General features: G+C 48.6%; 1 protein-coding gene across 2 annotated transcripts in view; it reads right to left on the bottom strand.

Annotated features, from left to right (window-relative positions):
- The window catches only part of KANK4 (KN motif and ankyrin repeat domains 4), an 87,788-nt gene that overhangs the window by 5,117 nt on the left and 62,576 nt on the right, over positions 1–20,095 (bottom strand). For both annotated transcript variants that reach the window (XM_055362759.2, XM_019019134.3), the window contains exons 8-9: positions 10,849–10,991; positions 5,258–5,458 (exon numbers count right to left, since the gene is read on the bottom strand). In XM_055362759.2, the coding sequence (XP_055218734.1) occupies positions 5,258–5,458; positions 10,849–10,991 (344 nt within the window). The remainder of the gene's footprint in view (positions 1–5,257; positions 5,459–10,848; positions 10,992–20,095) is intronic.

Raw genomic sequence — 20,095 nt, 5'->3', positions numbered from 1 at the left:
AATCGCAACACTTTGGGAGGCTGAGGCGGGAGGATCACGTGAGCCCAGGAGGTCAAGGTTGCAATAAGCCATGATCGTGCCACTGCACTCCAGCCTGGGCAACAGAGTGAGACCATATCTCAAAAAAAAAAAAAAAAAAAAAAGGAAAGAAAAAGAGAAGGGTGCAGGCAGCTGGCACAACTGTGTGTGTATCCATGTGTTGGAGAGGGGTGTCTTTGAATTCATCACTAGTCCACCATGCATCGCCCAAAGATGAGCAAGGCATAATCTCTGCCTTCAAGAAGTTTTCAATCTGATGGGTGCTTTAAAGAAGCTGCCAAAATGAAGGGTGGGCTCTGGGACCCAGAAGAGGCTGGGTGGCAGATTTCCTCAAATTGTCTTTAAATCTAGGGAAAGGGCCTGGCCAGCTGTTCTGGGAGTTCTGCATTTATACCGAACTTTAAATGTTGATGAAATAAACCAATTTCAGGACATTAATTCTCTCCCAGTTTTCCAAAGACATTCCCAAATGAGCTCTGCTGCTAACATCTAAGCCTCCATAGGAAAGATGAATACGGAAATGATATGGTGGGTATGATAAGGGCCAGACTTTCCCTCTAAATGTGAAGCACCAGGTACAAGCCTTGGTGCTTGGTAGAGCCTTGTCAAAAGCTCCCTTTTCCCACTGAAATGTCTCACCCTGTGGATGGAGACACTGTGCTCCCCAAAGTCACCCTTGGGAATCTGCATGTGAATCAACCCTGACCCAGGTGGGCAGCATGTGACCCATCCATGAGGGGGTCTGGAACCCACCTTACCTGTGGGCCCATTACCTGTACTACCTGGGCACCACTGTGCCAGCTGGGCTTTCCCTAACTTACTCCAGTTTCTGCCATGATAGATTTCCTCCTCCATTTCCTGATTGGCACTCCAGTCCCTCCCTTCCAGGCTTACGGCCTACCCGAACTGCAGCCTGCCCGGTCCTCAGCCTGGCCTGGCTCTCCCTGATCCAGCACTTCCCAGGGATTAGTTACCTAAACCCACCTGGATTTCAGTGTTTGCCTAAACCAGGCATTCTCAGTTGCAGCACTATTGATATTTTGGACCAGATAATTTTTTTTTTTTTTTTGAGACAGAGTTTTGTTCTTTCACCCAGGTTGGAGTGCAGTGGCGCAATCTCAGCTCACTGCAACCTCCACCTCCCAGGTTCAAGCAATTCTCCTGTCTCAGCCTCCTGAGTAGCTGGGATTGCAGACGCGTGCCACTATGCCTGGCTAATTTTTGTGTTTTTAGTAGAGACAGGGTTTCAAAATGTTGGCCAGGCTGGTCTTGAACTCCTGACCTCAAGTGATCCACCCGCCTCGGCCTCCCAAAGTGCTGGGATTACAGGTGTGAGCCACTGGGCCTGGATGGATAATTGTTAATTCTTTGCTGTTCCTGTGTGTTGTAGGATGTTTAGCTACATCCCTGGCCTCTACCCACTAGATGTCAGGAGCATTTGCTCACCCACTTGTGACTAAAAATGTCCCCAGACATTGCCAAATCTCCCCCAGAGAGTAAAATCACCCCTAGCTGAGAACCACTAGACTGAACCAAGTCTGTCAGTGGCTTCTCCCTTCGGGGGTCAGTCGCCCTACTATGATTGGTTCCCCTAATTCAAGACCTTTGTTCTCCCTGCTCCCTCCAGACACTGTCTGTAAATGCCATGTTCCCTGCTGGTTGATGTGGTGTTTTTTTTTTGTTTTAGCTATCACTGTTCATCTATTCATAATTAAAATAGTTACCATCCCCTGTGTGCTCCTAGATGTCAGATTCAGCCTTTATAAACATTACAGTATTTAGATAGAGTCTACTGCTGTCCCCATTTTACAGATGAGCATCTAGAGGCCCTGAATACTTAGGTCACCTACCCAAAGGCACCTACCCAAAGTCGCTGAACCTAGATTCAAACTCATAAGTGTTTACTTTTTTTTTTTTTTTTTTTTTTTGAGACAGGGTCTCACTCTGTCACCCAGACAGGTGTTTCCTGGTATGATCATGGCTCACTGTAGCTTCACCTTCCCGGGCTCGGGCGATCTTCCTGCCTCAGCCTCCCAAGTAGCTGGGACTACAGGTGCAAGCCACCACACCCAGCTAATCTTTTTCTATTTTCTGTAGAGAGGGGGTGATATGGTTTGGCTGTGTCCCCACCCAAATCTCGTCTTGAATTCCCATGTGTTGTGGGAGGGACCTGTGGGAAGTAATTGAATCATGGGGGCAGGTCTTTCCTGTGCCATTCTCATGATAGTGAGTAAGTCTCATGAGATCTGATGGTTATTATAAGGGGGAGTTTTCCTGCACAAGCTCTCTCTTTGCCTGCTGCTATCCATGTAAGATGTGATTTGCTCCTCCTTGCCTTCCGCCATGATTGAGACTTTCCCAGCCGTGTGGAACTGTAAGTCCAATTAAACCTCTTTCTTTTGTAAATTGCCCAGTCTCGGGTATGTCTTTATTAGCAGTGTGAAAACAGACTAATACAGGGGGTCTCACTTTGTCGCCAAGACTGGTCTCAAACTCCTGGGCTCAAGCAATCCTCCTGACTTGGCCTCCCAAAGTGTTGGGATTACAGGCAGAAGCCACTGCACCTGGCCTCATGAGTGTTTAAAGTCCATGCTTCTAACAATCATGCTTGAGTTGTCTGAAATGCAACAGATCCCACAACTTTTCCACCATCAGAAAGCAGCCACTTAGCTCTCTCATACCTGTGACAGACCTCCAGAGATACCCAGGAGAGCTCTCAGATCCACTGCCTGATTATCCTAGCTAAGCAGGGACTTCCAAAGCTCATGCCTGCCTGCCTGTCCCACGGGCCTCCCATCTCAGGCCTCTTCGGGCATCAGCAGTGGTTACTCCTTAGAGGGCCAGGGGCCTTTGATGTACAAACCTGTTCCAGATTAAGGGCTGCCTCCTTCTCCCCCAGAACAACCCAGCAGGGAGCTCGTTAACACAGATCCTTTGTCTGACCACATAATGTTTGGAAAAGGAGGCTCTGGTTTCCAGTAGCCCACCCCTGTTCCCATATGAATGTCAAGAAGGTCAGTGCCCTCTAATGATCTTAGAAATGGCTTTGGGGTGAAGCTAAGATTCACAGGACCTAGAGTCACTGGATGGGTGCCTGCTGTCTGGGTGTGACTGAGGGACTCAGCAGCTTAAATTGCTGATGAGTCAATCTTTGGGTAGTTTAAATGTGGCCCAGTAAGAGGTGCTGTCCCTGGGCAGGGAGAGGACTTTCTTCCCCTCTCCAGGTTTTTGTTCCCTTTGAATTGTGGCTGTTAAGAAGGCATAAAGTCATCTGCTTAAATCATTAAATTACAGTGCCAATATTAAGGAGTCAGACCTGGGCTTGAATCTCTGCTCTGCGAATCAGTAGCTTGAAAATCTTAGGACAGTTACATAACATCTCCAGGCCTGTTTTCTCATAAGTAAAAAGTGGGGATCGATATCTATCTCACTGGATTACTGAGAGGATTAGAGGTAATGCATGGGAAAGGTTTAGTTCCCAGGAGCACTCTAGAAATATTATTATATCTACTGTAATTATCAGGAACAAGGTCACTTACTGTTGACTTACCTCCAAAGTTTAGGGGTTCACTCATTCATTTGTTGTTTCAATGATATGTGGCGGGCACTCTACTAGGTGTGGGGGATTCAGCAGGGAGCCAGAGACATGGATGCTTCAATGTGACAACAGTGATGATGATGGAACGTTAAGGGTATGGGCCCAGGAGTTTAATGGAGCCGGGTTCCACTAGCTGAGTAATCTTGGGTATGTAACCTAACCATTTGATGCCTCCGTCTCCTTGAGCAAAGTGGGGCAGCAGGAAGACAGTCAATCTCACAAGATTGTTGTGGGGTTTAAATGAGATGGTCCATGGCAAATGCTTAGTACAGTACCTGACACAGAGTAAGCCCTCCATGTGTGTTGGTTACTATTGTTACTGATTAGTTACTACTGTCATCATCATCATTGCCATCACCTTACGAGGAAGTTTATTTAAGAAGCCTGTGACTGACAGTGCAACTTCAAGTAGGCTGGCTTGATGGAATGGGCTGCTTCAGAAAGTGGGTCAGTGTCCGAGAGGCACTTTCAGTTAAATGACTACAGAGATGACTCTGTAAGGTTGATTCCTTTTGAAGGCTTTTGAGTCCCTGCTGGACAGCAGAGCTTCCCCATCTAAGCTACTGCCTCAAAGCCCACATGCTGTTATTGCCATGACCAGATGAGACTCAGGGCCAAGCCAGGCCTGGGAATATTCACCCAGGATGGTGTTGTGAAAGGTCAGGGTTGTGGGTTTCACGGCTCTAAGACTCCAAACATTTACCATGAATCATCTCATTTATTTATTTATTTATTTATTTATTTATTTATTTATTTATTTAAATTTGTTAGAGACAGGGTCTCACTCTGTCACCCAGGCTGGAGTGCAGTGGCCTGACCATGGCTCACTGCAACCTCAACCTTCTGGGCTCAAGCAATCCTCCTGCCTCAGCCTGCTGAGTGGCTGGGATTACAGGCATGCACCACCATACCTGGTTAATTTTTTTTTTTTTGAGACAGAGTTTCACGTTGTTGCCTAGGCTGGAGTGCAATAGTGCGATCTCAGCTCACTGCAACCTCTGCCTCCCACGTTCAAGCGGTTCTCCTGCCTTAGCCTCCTAAGTAGCTGGAATTACAGGCTCCCACCACCAGGTCCAGCTAATTTTTGTATTTTTAGTAGAGATGGGGTTTCATGATGTTGGCCAGGCCGGTCTCAAACTCCTGACCTCAGGTGATCGACCTGCCTCAGCCTCCCAAAGTGCTGGGATTACAGGTGTGAGCCATTGCACCAGGCTATTTTTTTTTTTTAAGAGACAGGGTCTTACTGTGTTGCCCAGGCTGGTCTTGAACTCTTGGAGCAATCCTCCTGCCTTGGCCTCTGAAAGTGTTGGGATTACAGACGTGAGCCACTGTGCTGAGCCTCTTATTTAAATCCCACAACAGCCTTAGGAAGCTGATTTTGTTGCATTGCCATAGGATTCCTTGAATTCTGCTGGCCGGCAAGGCACTCTGAGGAGGGGAAGTTAAACAGCTACTTTTTTTTTTTTTTTTAAGAGATGGGGTCTCCCTATGTTGCCTAGGCTGGTCTCGAACTCCTGGGCTCAAGTGATCCTCCCGCCTCAGCCTCCCAAAGTGCTGGGATTACAGGTATGAGCCACCCTGCCCAGCAACAGCTACTTGTTAATTGCCTGTAAGTCTCACCTTGTCAGTCAGGCTGCTGTCGCAGGCCGGGTGTGCCAGGAGCAGCCGCACCAGGTCCACGTTGCCATGGTGACAGGCCAGCATGAGGGCGGAGGATCCATCGTGGTCCTGCAGATTGACATCTGCCTGGCAGCTAAGCAGCGCTTGAACCATGTCCTCCCTGTCGTGGCTGACTCCCAGCATCAGCGCAGTCTGGCCTCCCTGCATGCAGAGCCACAGGGATATGGTGAGGTTGCTGCCAGTGGGGAAGGACCCCCTCTCCAGCCTGGGTGTGCTCATCAGAGACTTCTCAATAACACAACCACTGATTTGAATCTCCTGCCCTCGATATGGGACATAACCTTCTCTGCTTGGCAAAATTCTGCTCTTTTAAGACTAGTCAAATGCTACATCCTCTCTAAAGCCTTCTCTCACTCCCCAGGCACGGGAATCCTAACACAGCACTCACCACTTAGTATTGCAACTTGTCAACTTCTCTTTCTCATGGATTGTGACATTGTTGACGGCAGGGACTAAGTGTTTTTGTCCCTGTCTCCCCAGTGTCTAGCACCAAGAACGTGCTGATAAATGTTGAACGACGGAACAGATGAAGGTTGAATGCTTGAGCATCATGGCTTCTTACTGCCTGCCCCAGCCTGACTTTCCCCAGGAAGGCTTCTCTGCTCAATGCCTCTGAAATTTTCAGTTTAAGGATACCCAGAACACTCTTCTCTCAACACGATCTCTGGTTGCATGTCCTGTGGTCATTTCTAATCTATAGACATTGACAGTAATCTTGGGCATCTCTGTAATCATAGGTGGACGTAGCAATGAGCTGGAATCAGAAAGCAAGCTCTAGTTCTACTGTTTCCTAATGCATGATTCAGGCCACATCACTGTCTTCCTTGATTCTTGGTTTTTCTTTTCTTTTTTTTAAAGATGGGGTCTTGCTGTGTTACCCAGGCTGGAGTGCGTGGCACAATCACAGCTCACTGCAGCATCAATCTTCTGGGATCAAGTGATTCTCCCACCTTAGCCTCCCAAGTAGCTGAGCTCATGGGCATGTGCCACTCAATATACCTGGTTAGTTTTTTTTTTTTTTTTTTTTTTTTTTGTGAGACAAAGTCTCACTCTTGTCGCTGAGGCTGGAGTGCAATGGCACGATCTCAGCTCACTGCAACCTCCGCCTCCAGGTTCAAGTCATTCTTCTGCCTCAGCCGCCCAAGTAGCTGGGATTACAGGCACCTGCCACCATGCCCAGCTAATTTTTGTGTTTTTATTAGAGACGGGCTTTCCCCATGTTGACCAGGCTGGTCTTGAACTCCTGACCTCAGGTGATCCGGCTGCCTCGGCCTCCCAATGTGCTGGGATTACAGGTGTAAGCCACTGTGCCCAGCTTGTTTTCCTTCTCTTAAAAATTAATGTAACAACTGGGGCCGGGTGCAGTGGCTCACGCCTGTAATCCCTACACTTTGGGAGGCCAAGGCAGGCAGATCACCTGAGGTCAGGAGTTCAAGACCAGCCTGGCCAACGTGGTGAAACTCTGTCTCTACTAAAAAAAAAAAAAAAAATACAAAATTTAGCTAGGTATGGTGGCGGGCGCCTGCTATTCGGGAGGCTGAGGCAGGAGAATCACTTGAACCCGGGAGGCAGAGGTTGCAGTGAGCTGAGATTGCACTACTGCACTCCAGCCTGGGCAACAGAGCAAAATCTGTCTCAAAAAAAAAAAAATTAATATAACAATGACTTGTCCTGTGTACCTCACAGGGCTTTTGTGGGAATCAAGTGAGATAAAGGATGTAAATATAATGATGTACAGTAATAATTTTTCTGATTACAAATTGACCATCATTTCCCATAGATTTTCTTAATTTTGTTATATACACTATATGTGTGAGTGTTTGTGTGTGCGTGTGTGTGTGTGTGTATATATATATATATGTATTTTTTGAGACAGAATCTCGCTCTATTACCCAGGCTGGAGTGCAGTGGCATGATCGCGACTCACTGCAACCTCTGCCTCCTGGGCTCAAGTGATCCTCCTGCCTCAGTCTCCTGAGTAGCTGTAACCATAGGCATGTGCCACTACATCTGGCCAATTTTTTTTTTTTTTTTTGAGATGGAGTCTTGCTCTGTTGTCCAGGCTGGAGTGCAATGGTGCAATCTCGGCTCACTGCAACCTCTGCCTCCCGGGTTCAAGCCATTCTCCTGCCTCAGCCTCCCGAGTAGCTGGGATTACAGGCGCCCACTATTACGCCAGGCTAATTTTTGTATTTTTTAGTAGAGACGGGGTTTCACCATGTTGGTCAGGCTGGTCTCGAACTCCTGACCTCAGGTGATCTGCCCACCTCAGCCTCCCAAAGTGCTGGGATTACAGGCATGAGCCACTGCACCCAGCACATCTGGTCAATTTTTGTATTTTTTGTAGTGATGGGGTTTTGCGATGTTGCCCAGGCTGATCCTGAGCAGTCCACCCACCTTGGCCTCTCAAAGTGCTGAGATTACAGGCATGAGCCACCGTGCCTGACTGTGTGTATATTTCTTTTCTTTTCTTTGAGACGGAGTCTTGCTCTGTCACCCAGGCTGGAGTGCAGTGGCGTGATCTTGGCTCACTGCAATCTCCGCCTCCTGGGTTCAAGCGATTCTCCTGCCCCTCAGCCTCCCGAGTAGCTGGGAATACAGGCGTGCATCACCACACCCGGCTATTTTTTGTATTTTTAGTAGAGATAGGGTTTCACCATGTTGGCCAGGCTGGCCTCAAACTCCCGACCTCAAGTGATCAGCCCGCCTCGGCCTCCCAAAGTGCTGGGATTATAGGCGTGAGCCACCGTGCCCAGCCCCCAGCTGTTATTAAAGCCAGATGACATATGCAGATGGTCCTTACATCTGCCCCTCTGCCTGATGCAGGGCCCCTTCCTTCCTCATCGTCCTCTCGGTCCCTTTCAATATAATTTAATTCAATGAGCATTTATAGAGAGCTACTATATGCTGCTGCACTGCCCTGGAGATCCAGAGAGAAGCAGCTTTTTCCTAGGAATACACTCCCAGTGTATTCCCATTTAACCTGGTACCTCTGCCTCTCTTCACATGTGAAGGCCCAGGGGGAGCTAAAGGGAATGGCTGCAGCTATGCATTCCCACCCCTCCTTTGGTGACCCAGAATGAGTCCCTTGCCCTCCTACAGCATCAGTTTCTTCTCTGTACAAAGAAGGGGTTGATTTTGATCCTCTTGCAAGCATCCCCTCTTACAAGAGGGACAATTTAGAAAATAATTAACTTATTTATGGGAAACATTAGTTAAAATGAAACATTAGCTGTATTGAGTCTTATGGGACAGGAGTTGTAGGTGACTAGAATACCTTGAAAACCAGAAAGTAATCTATAAACATCGGCTTCTGGCCGTCACTAGGGTTGCTATTAGATGAAGTATGCAACGGTGACTTTGCCATCGGGTTAGGTTACTATCTGCAATCACTCTGGGGGAGTGTAGGACAGTGGTGCTTAATATATTGTTAGGAGTCCATTTTCCATAAGTCTCTTGCTTTTTTGCACATCTTGTGAGTAAAGCACACCACAATCTGCCCTTTTGCTCTAGACGATCTTTTTAAGGCTGTTTATATAGTGAACAGCCTTGGAAGCTGGAGATATTGTCTTCTTTGGAGAAAAGGGCAGGCAGGCTTACTGTCCATTATCAAAGCTTCAGGTTCCCTACACTCAGGGGTCCTGTCCTGTAACACAGCCCACTCCATGCTTAGCTTTGCGGCCCTCCTCACACTGCCCTGTGGGAGCTGGGATTTGGGCAATGCTGATACTGTGGCTACTGCTTCGGCTGTGGGTAATACACAGTCCTTTGTCTCGGGCACAGAAGTCTCATGTCTTCTGCTAGCATCCACAAAACTGTAGCAGGCTACCTTGTTAGCTTTAACGTGGGGTAAAAGCCCAGACTCTTCACAGTTCTCAACAGTTACCTTATCATCTATGATCACTCCAGGGGAAAGGAGAGTTAAACATACTCCATTCATTCCTGTAGGTTCAAAAAATGGGCAAATGACCTTTTGAGGAGTCCCCGTTGTTCCACGTGGAGCCTTGTCTAACTCAAAGCCCTTCTGGGTAAGCACCACACCCCCACCCTGTGTTCTCAAGCAGAGGGCCCCAGAAGATGAATAGAGACATTCCAACCCTCTGTGCTGCCTTTGCTGTCTTAAGATCCTTTTTGGAGTGAACCCCAATCAACTTGTACTTAATCACTCCATGAAAGATTCAGAGGCCGGGCGCGGTGGCTCACGCCTGTAATCCCAGCACTTTGAAAGCCCGAGGCGAGTGGATCACCTGAGGTCAGGAGTTCAACACCAGTCTGGCCAACATAGTGAAACCCCATCTCTAAAAAATACAAAAATTAGCTGGGCATGATGGCGGGTGCCTGTAGTCCCAGCTACTTGGGAGGCTGAGGCGGAAGAATCGCTTGAACCCGGGAGGTGGAGGTTGCGGTGAGCCGAGATCACGCCATTGCACTCCAGTCTGGGTGACAGAGTGAGACTCCGTTTCAAAAAAAAAAAAAAAAAAAAGATTCAGAGTACCCAGTCTTGGCTCAGTTTAAAAAGTTATCAGAGGTGTCTAGAGTAACAAATGGGCTACTTTGGTAGCGCATGAGTTTCCTGACACTGGAGGTCCTGGAGCTGGAGACCAAGCAAAGAAGCAGGAGACCACCTGGCAGGATTTTGCAAAATAATAAGGGGTAGACCTAGGTGACATTTAAGGGCTCTTCTGACCTAAGGCACAAGTGACCCAGTGAATTAGTGGAGCCCACGTGTCCTGAATCCCTGGCTATTACTTTTGTGTAGGGCCCCACTGGGTCTTCGCAGCAACTGCTGCTCCCAGCCTGGCCCATAGCACTGCTCCTGGAGACTGGGGCATGATTGGTGTGTCTGGAATAATACCACTCACAATTGTTGGTGCAGAGGTAAGGCAGATAGGAGTGTTTTGGGATCTGGTTATTTCAAGGGCTGAGGCAGCACGCCGGGTTGATTGATAATGACCTGCAGAACTCTATAATAAGCCTCTGAGCTAAGCTGAGGCCTGGAAAGTGGGAATCCTCATACCCCTAGGAATGATCAGCCAATGCTTCTGTCTGCCCTGGCTATCCACACTTTCCCTCAGTCTGAGGACTCATGACCTTGTTAAAAGGCTTTGGGGTGATAGAGGTGAGAACTTCTTTAAAGGACTGGACCTCCAAAGAGCCTAGTTAGGTGCCTGTGGGCCAAGATCAAGGTGGGTCACCTGTGAGGGCTTTCTTAGAGCAGCCAACTAGCAAATGCCTTCTCAAGATGGCAACTGGGAATGTTGGTTCTAGAGGTTGCATCCAGATGGAATTTGCTCAGTTTCAGACTGGGACTTATATTAGAAGCTCACTGACCTCTGTGCAAGCCTGGCTGGGTCTCGGGAGCCTATAAGGAAAACTGAATATTCAGGCTTTGCCTGATGCCATTTGGAGGTCCCAGCCTCCTTGGGTTAAAAACTACATGGATCTGCACGGAATTTCTCACCCCACTAGCAGAATAAAGCGGGAGGTGTCCCTGCATTTACTGAAGAGGAGATCATGTTCATTCCACCCACCTGAGTAGCTTGAATGTTCACATTTCCTTCTCTTAAGAGCTTCCAGACAACAGCCATGTCTTCATTGGTCTCCGCGGAAGCCAAGGGAGTGATCATTACGGCAGTGTAGCCAGCTTTGTTCTGATGGTCCACATTGCAGACGCCTGCAAGAGAAGCAATGGGTGCTGGAAAGGCTCCTGAGGGGCCAGAAGCCAGACTCCACTTTAGCCGTTTCAATGGGACACTGCTCGCTGGTTAGAAAGCCGTGGACTACAGCAATGCTTTCCACAGCTGGAGCCAGTGGTTTACATTTGTAGCAGCCTTTAAAGATGGTTTCTTTTCTTTTCTTTTCTTTTTTTTCTTTCTTTCTTTCTTTCTTTTTTTTTTGAGACAGAGTCTTGCTCTGTCACCCAGGCTGGAGTGCAGTGGCTCAATCTTGTCTCACTGCAACCTCCACCTCCCAGGTTCAAGCAATTCTGCTGCCTCAGCCTCCTGAGTAGCTGGGATTACAGGCGTGCGCCACCACACCTGGCTAATTTTTTTTGTATTTTTAGTAGAGACGGGGTTTCACCATGTTGGTCAGGCTGGTCCCGAACTCCTGACTTCGTGATCCACCCTCCTTGGCTTCGCAAAGTGCTGAGATTACAGGCGTGAGCCACCGTGCCCAGCCAGCTGGTTACTTTTCTTGACAAGTTTTCTGAGGATACCCAGCAAGGGAGGCCCACAACAAAGCCAGAGATGGCCAAAGGGCCAGTGGCCATGACTTCATCTCCTAAACTGGAGCACAAGATGTTATTCCCATTTTACAGATGAGGACACTGAGGGCCAGAGAAGTTACATTGTCCACTCATGTGAAGGTGAAGTGGGTCAGGAACACTCAGGTCTGTGCGGCTCTGGTGCTCATCCCTCACCTGCCCATATGCCATATGGAATGCCACCCATGGCTGTGCATTTTGGGTTTCACACTCACTAGCTCACGTTTGTGTGTAACGAACTAATGGCTGTGTTTGTAGGTCCTTTCCAAGGGCCTAGGGGTCTACTGTGCCAAGTACCAGGAGGGTGAACACCACCATGGGATAAACGTGGGAAATCTTCTAGGAACAGCCATCTCACTTGAAAAATGGAGGGAAAAAAAACTCCACAATTTTTATATTAAAACAATTAAGAATTACATTTCACAATACAATGGAAACCTGGCATTATTTGTTTATTTGTTTATTTTTCTTGAGACAAGGTCTCACTCTGTCACCCAGGCTGGAGTGCAGTGGTGCAATGTCAGCTCACTGCAACTTCTGCCTCCCGGGTTCAAGTGATCCTCCTGCCTCAGCCTCTCGAGTAGCCTGTAGGTGCCCGCCACCATGCCTGGCTAATTTTTGTATTTTTAGTAGTGACAGAGTTTCACTGTATTGGCCAGTCTGGTCTCGAACCCCTGATCTCAAATGATCCACCTGCCTCGGCCTCCGAAAGTGCTGGGATTACAGGTGTGAGCCACTGTACCCAGCCAAAAACCTGGCATTTTTTTGTTTGTTTTTTTTTTCAGACAGTCTCTCTCTGTCGCCCAGGCTGGAGTACAGTTGCATGATCTCGGCTCACTGCAACCTCCGCCTCCTGGGTTCAACTGATTCTCCTGCCTCAGCCTCCTGAGTAGCTAGGACTACAGGCGTGCATCACCACGCTCAGCTGATTTTTTATTTTTTTTTAATGTATTTTTAGTAGAGTTGGGGTTTCACCATGTTGGTCAGGCTGGTCTCGAACTCCTGACCTCAAGCAATCTGCCCACCTCGGCCTCCCAAAGTGTTGGGATTATTACAGGCATGAGCCACTGTGCCTGATTAAACCTGGTATTTTTTTTTTTTTTTTTTTTTTTTTTTTGAGACGGAGTCTCGCTCTGTCACCAGGCTGGAGTGCAGCGGCGCGATCTTGGTTCACTGCAACCTCTGTCTCCTGGGTTCAAGTGATTCTCCTGCCTCAGCCTCCTGAGTAGCTGGGATTACAGGTGCACGCCACCACGCCCAGCTAATTTTTGTATTTTTTAGTAGAGACTGGGTTTCACCATGTTGGTCAGGCTGGTCTCAAACTCCTGACCTCATGATCTACCCACCTCAGCCTCCCAAAGTGCTGGGATTACAGGTATGAGCCACGGCGCCTAGCCAAACCTGACATATTTTTAAGACTAAGTAGTAAATGAGAACTTTAAAGAAAGTTCTGCTTTGTAGCCCTGGGGATATGTATCCGTATTCCTCCCCACCTAAGGAGAGGTAGGGGATCATCAGGCATAGACCGATACCTGTTATGTAAATGACCCCACCTCTCAAGGGCGATGGGAAAATCAAACGTCTTTGTACTGTTGCTTATCTGAAAAAATTATGTTGCTCTTTTTGTTTGTTTGTTTTTTTGATAGGGTCTTGCTCTGTTGCCCAGGCTGGTGTGCAGTGGTGCGATCATGGCTTACTGCAGCCTCAACCTCCTGGGTTCAAGCAATCCTTCCTTATGTAGCTCCTTTGGGCAACAGAAAAACAATTACACTTAATCAAGTCACTTAACCTTTCTTAGCATTTCCTTGTCTATAAAATGGGGATAACAACACAACCTACCTTATAGGTGAAATTTATTGAGTTTATTTATTTATTTATTGAGACAGGGTTTGGCTCTGTTGCCCAGGCTGAGGGTGAGTGCAGTGGCACTCACTATAAGCTCTGCCTCCCGGGCTCAAGTGATCCTCCCACCTCAGCCTCCTGAGTAGCTGGTACTACAGGTGCATGTCACCATGCTCAGCTAATTCTTTGTGTTTTTTATAGAAACAGGGTTTCACTATGTTGCCCAGACTGGTCTCGAACTCTTGGGCTCAAGCCATCCATCCACTTTGGCCTCCCAAAATGCTAAGATTACAGGCCCGAGTCACTATGCCCAGCCTAATATGTTTAAAGCACTTAGAACAAGCTTGTCCAACCCACGGGCCATGGGGCCACTTATGGCCCAGGACAGCTTTGAATGTGGCCCAACACAAATTCATAAAGTTTCTTAAAGCATTATTTTTAGCTCATCAGCTATCATTAGTGTTAGTGTATTTTATGTGTGGCCCAAGACAATTCTTCTTCTTCCAATGTGGCCCAGGGAAGCCAAAGATTGGATACCCCTGACTTAGAATCATGCCTAGTACACAGTAAACACTCAGTAAGAGTTCACTGTTATTACTATTATTGTCCAGAATGATATTCTAATAAGGTTTAGGTATTCATTGTAAAAATATGGTTTATGAAAAAAAGTCAATTAGTGCTATTTGCTAGTTCTGTGCAAGTGGAAAAAAGCAACATTTGTTTGATATTCCCTCCACCCCACAATTTTCCTTTCTTTTTTTTTTTTTTCTAGATGGAGTTTCACTCTTGTTGCCCAGGCTGTAGTGCAATGCTGCTATCTCAGCTCACTGCGATCTCTGCCTCCCAGGTTTAAGCAATTTTCCTGCCTCAGCCTGAATAGCTGGGATTACAGGCATGAGCCATCATGCCCCACTAATTTTTGTAGTTTTAGTAGAGATGGGGTTTCTCCATGTTGGTCAGGTTGGTCTCGAACTCCCGACCTCAGGTGATCCGCGCACCTCGGCCTCCCAAAGTGCTGGGATTACAGGCATGAGCCGCCGTGCCTGGCTACCCCATAATTTTTCAAACAATTTTTCAGAAGTGTGCCATGATAATACCAGGCCGTCAGTGGAGACAGAGGCATCAGTCTGCCTCATTTATCAGCAGTTTTCCCTCAAGCTCCTTGGACCACTGCCATGAGCCGGTAGGTGATGGAAGCTAAATAACAACTCCATACATCACCTCATAGCTCTGTCCTGATACGGAAGTGAACGTTTGCACTACCTTATTAATAACTTTATTTCTACACCTTGATTATTTTCTGTTTGATTTTAAGATGTGTAAAGGAGACTCAGCTTATCAGTTCTCTTTTATCTCTTTAGAAGCATGATTTTTAGCTCAGTAGAATGAGATCTGACACCTGCTCAGGGGCTCAGGAAAGGGACTAGGAGGGGCTAAGGACCCAGGATTTTATTTATTTACTTATTATTTTTGAGATGGAGTCTCACTCTGTTGCCCAGGTTGGAGTGCAGTGGTGTGATCTTGGCTCACTGTAACCTCCGCCTCCTGGGTTCAAGCGATTCTCCTCCCTCAGCCTCCCAAGTAGCTGGGATTACAGGCATGAGCCACCACGCCCGGCTAATTTTTGTATTTTTAGTAGAGATGGGGTTTCGCCATGTTGGCCAGGATGGTCTTGAACTCCTAATCTCAGGTGATCCACCTGCCTTGGCTTCTCAAAGTGCTAGGATTACAGGTGTGAGCCACTGCATCCTGCCAGGACCCAGGACTTTACAGAAGATGCTTCAGAGCAGCCATCAGGCAGCAAAGCCAACTCTCCCTGGAGGTGACAGAGGAGCAAGGCTCTCGACAGAGCATCCTCTGACTCAATAAGCCCTGCAAGGGCATTTGGCAAAATAAAGGATGGATCACTTGGGGTTGAGCCGGCAGAGGTGCACTCTGGCTCTATTCTCAATAATGAGTCACTTCTGTACAGCCCTTTACAGTTTGTAATTTTTTTTTTCTGGATGCTTAATGACTGCTTCTAAGGACACCCCAGGTTTGGGAGTGTGACAGATCTGTCATCCTCAATATCCCTTCTACAGATGAGAGAAAGTAACGACTCTCTCAACCCATTCTCCCCAACCCCCTTCTTACTTTACCTTTATGCTATTTAGCTATTTCACTATGTTAAAGGGAAAAGTTTCCAAACCACTTTAAAGTCGAGTATTAAGTGAATTCTTAGCATCAGCAGATATTTATACCACCCAAATTTTAGCTGTCTCTTCTCTGTCCTGGCCTGGCCCACCCAGAAACTTCTAACAGGCTACAAGACTGTGAGCTACCTAAAGACAAGGGCCATATGTTACCGGTCTTTGGATTCTTCATGCACATAATGGATGTTCCCAAAGTCTCAGTGTCCCAGAAGCATAGATAGGGTAGTAGAAAAAGCCCAGATTAAGAGACTGATCGATCTTGGTTTGAATTCTGGATTAGCTTCTTACAGGCTCTGTGACCTTCACTGCATTACCTGACATCTCTGAGCCTCAGTTTCCTCACTGGAAAAGGCAATTAAGATCTGCTTCACAATTCCTGCAAGGATTGTACATGACAGTGTATATGTGTATCACACTAAGCCCAGTGTCTGGGATGAGGATGACACTGAAAAAGCAGTAGCTGCTTTATTCACATTCTACACTGATGGCTCCTAACGTTGAATACAGTAACAGAACACAGAGCCATGCTCCATTTAATTATGTGCCTTTCTCAATTGATCTACCATTTTGATGGTATCCATGCATCCATGAAGAACTGAAATCAATAACATCAGCTCACTGTTAGCTATAATTTAATCTTCTTTTGATGATGTGAAAATCAGAAACAACTTCAGGCTGTCATTATGTACGTTGCCTTTCCCGTTCAGCTGAAGAGACTCAAAGCTGCTTAGCAGAATTTTGAAGACTTGGAAGTTTACTGGAATTTAACCTAGCTCCCGAGAGTCATCCATCGCTCATTCATTTAACAGACGTTTTCACTCAACACCTACTAGGAACCAGGAACTGGTCTAGGTGTTAGGGAAACAGACAAGACAGACAGGAGCCCCTTTTGAGTGAATTAACATTCTGTTGGGTAGAAATGAAAAGCAAAGAGTGTCTCAAGAAAGAAAGAGGCTTCTCCCCTAGAGAGAGGTAGGGGCAGCCACTTTAGACAGAGGCACCAGGAAGACTTCTGAGGAGGTGACATTGGGGCTGTGACTTGAATGACGAGAAGGAGCCAGTCACAAGAAGAGCCTCAGGGGGAAGAGTCCAGGTAGAAGGCAAATACAAAAATCCCAGGAGGGAATGACCTTGGTGAGTGAGGGCAGCGTGGCTGGAGTGGAGGGAAGGAGGAGAGCGTGGCGGCAGCAGAGATGGCCCAGGCAGGTGGGAGCCAGGGCAGGTGGGGTCCTGAAGGCCAGGCTGAAGAAGCCACCTCTCATGCTAAGAGCAATAGGAGGCCACAGGAGGGATTTCAGCCAGACAGGACCCAAGTTAGGGAAAGCCGTTGGATCCTAAATTCAGACTTTTGATGTTCATTTAAATTCCCACCTGAGGCCTCCTAAAAGAAGAGTTATGACTTTTGCGGAGAAACTAGTATGAGAGATGATTATAATCTGAATTAAGGCAAAGAGGGCTCTCCATCTCCCTCTCCCTCTCCCTCTCCCTCCTTTCCACGGTTTCCCTCTCATGCCGAACCCTCTCCCTCTCTTTCCACGGTCTCCCTCTCATGCCGAACCGAAGCTGGACTGTGCTGCTGCCATCTCGCCTCACTGCAACCTCCCTGCCTGATTCTCCTGACTCAGCCTGTCGAGTGCCTGCGATTGCAGGTGCGCGCCGCCACGCCTGACTGGTTTTCGTATTTTTTTGGTGGAGACGGGGTTTCGCTGTGTTGGCCGGGCTGGTCTCCAGCTCATAACCGCGAGTGATCCGCCAGCCTCAGCCTCCCGAGGTGCCGGGATTGCAGACGGAGTCTCGTTCACTCAGTGCTCAATGGTGCCCAGGCTGGAGTGCAGTGGCGTGATCTCGGCTCACTACAACCTCCACCTCCCAGCCGCCTGCCTTGGCCCCCCAAAGTGCCGAGATTGCAGCCTCTGCCCGGACGCCACCCCGTCTGGGAAGTGAGGAGCGTCTCTGCCTGGCCGCCCATCGTCTGGGATGCGAGGAGCCCCTCTGCCTGGCTGCCCAGTCTGGAAAGTGAGGAGCGTCTCTGCCCGGCCGCCATCCCACCTAGGAAGTGAGGAGCACGTCTTCCCGGCCGCCATCCCATCTAGGAAGTGAGGAGCGTCTCTGCCCGGCCGCCCATCGTCTGAGATGTGGGGAGCGCCTCTGCCCCGCCGCCCCATCTGGGATGTGAGGAGCGCCTCGGTCCAGCCGCGACCCCGTCTGGGAGGTGAGGAGCGTCTCTGCCCGGAAAAGTGAGGAGACCCTCCGCCCAGCAGCCACCCCATCTGAGAAGTGAGGAGCCCCTCCGCCCGGCAGCCGCCCCATCTGAGAAGTGAGGAGCCCCTCCGCCCGGCTGCCACCCCATCTGGGAAGTGAGGAGCGTCTCCGCCCAGCAGCCACCCCGTCCGGGAGGGAGGTGGGGAGTCAGCCCCCTGCCCGGCCAGCCGCCCCATCCGGGAGGTGAGGGCCGCCCCTACTGGGAAGTGAGGAGCCCCTCCGCCCGGCCAGCCGCCCCGTCCGGGAGGGAGGTGGGGGGGTCAGCCCCCCGCCCGGCCAGCCGCCCCGTCCGGGAGGTGAGGGGCGCCTCTGCCCGGCCGCCCCTACTGGGAAGTGAGGAGCCCCTCTGCCTGGCCAGCCGCCCCATCCGGGAGGGAGGTGGGGGAGTCAGCCCCCCGCCCGGCCAGCCGCCCCGTCCGGGAGGGAGGTGGGGGGGTCAGCCCCCCGCCCGGCCAGCCGCCCCGTCCGGGAGGTGAGGGGCGCCTCTGCCCGGCCGCCCCTGCTGGGAAGTGAGGAGCCCCTCTGCCCGGCCACCACCCCGTCTGGAAGGTGTACCCAACAGCTCATTGAGAACGGGCCATGATGACAATGGCGGTTTTGTGGAATAGAAAGGGGGGAAAGGTGGGGAAAAGATTGAGAAATCGGATGGTTGCTGTGTCTGTGTAGAGGGAGGTAGACATGGGAGACTTTTCATTTTGTTCTGTACTAAGAAAAATTCTTCTGCCTTGGGATCCTGTTGATCTATGACCTTACCCCCAACCCTGTGCTCTCTGAAACATGTGCTGTGTCCACTCAGGGTTAAATGGATTAAGGGCGGTGCAAGATGTGCTTTGTTAAACAGATGCTTGAAGGCAGCATGCTCATTAAGAGTCATCACCACTCCCTAATCTCAAGTACCCAGGGACACAAACACTGCGGAAGGCCACAGGGCCCTCTGCCTAGGAAAACCAGAGACCTTTGTTCACTTGTTTATCTGCTGACCTTCCTTCCACGATTGTCCTATGACCCTGCCAAATCCCCCTCTGCGAGAAACACCCAAGAATGATCAATAAAAAATAAAATAAAATAAAATAAAATAAAATAAAATAAAAAAGAAGAGTTATGCTCTACCTCCTAGATGGCAGAAATGAAAAGAGGAAAGGGACCGACTTTTCTCTCTTTTTTTTTTTTTTGAGTCCAGGTCTCGCTCTGTCACTCACACTGCAGTGCAGTGGTGTGATCACGGCTCACTGCAGCCTCAACTTCCTGGGTTCAAGAGATCCTCCCACCTCAGCCTCCTGAGTAGCTGGGACCACAGGCGTGTGCCATCACGCCTGGCTAATCTTTGTTATTTTTGGTAGAGATGGGGTTTCACCATGTTGCTCAGGCTGGTCTCGAACCTCTGAGCCTAAGCGGTTCACCCGCCTCAGCCTCCCAAAGTGCTGGGATTATAGGCGTGAGCCACCGCGCCTGGACCAGTATTGACTTTAAACCCTGGTAGCACACTTAGTTATTGGGTGATCTAGGGCAAGTTTGCTGACTTTTCTGAATGTCACTTTCATGGTCTATAAAGAGGGATAATCATCCTATTCTAATAATAAATTTTTATTATTAAATGAAATAATTATATTCATTATTATGTAAATTATATTTATAATTATAAAGACAATATAATTTATAATTAATATAATTTATAAATATAATTTATCATAAATTTAAATTATATTTAGCAGGTGCTAAATACTTAGCAGAAGGCCACATCTGTGGGGATCATTTGGGGTTTTATACCTCTTGTATGTACCCTGCTAGACAGCCCCATACAGCCTTTCTAAACTCATAGATGACATTTGACCAAGGCCCATGCACTTTCGCTCAGCCTCATCATGCACCTGTCTTTGATTGACTGTTAACTACCCCTTTCCAGTCTGTAACCCTGATTCTACTCTCACTTTCCTGAGGAGATCGAGGCCATCTGAGGCCAGTGGCCTCCACCTCCCTGCTCTCCTCAACATCTCTCCGCACTGTTACCCACTTTCTCCTTTTTTTGCTTCCATCTCAGAGAAATGAATAGCCCAGCGTCTTGCCTCGGCTGCCCTCACCTGCCTCCGCTGTGGAGTCCAGGCTTTCCCGGCTCCTCCCAGACCTTGCTTTGCCAAGTGGCTTCTCTCTTTTGTATCTTTCACCTTCCTCCTTCTCTCTGTCTCTGATTCTCTGTCAGTCTCTATCTCTTCCTTCTTC

The sequence above is a fragment of the Gorilla gorilla genome, chromosome 1, assembly GCF_029281585.2.
Source record: "Gorilla gorilla gorilla isolate KB3781 chromosome 1, NHGRI_mGorGor1-v2.1_pri, whole genome shotgun sequence".
NCBI classification, from domain to species: Eukaryota; Metazoa; Chordata; class Mammalia; order Primates; family Hominidae; genus Gorilla; species Gorilla gorilla.
The sequence above is the reverse complement of the archived record's forward strand: the minus strand, read 5'-3'. Positions and strand labels throughout refer to the sequence as shown.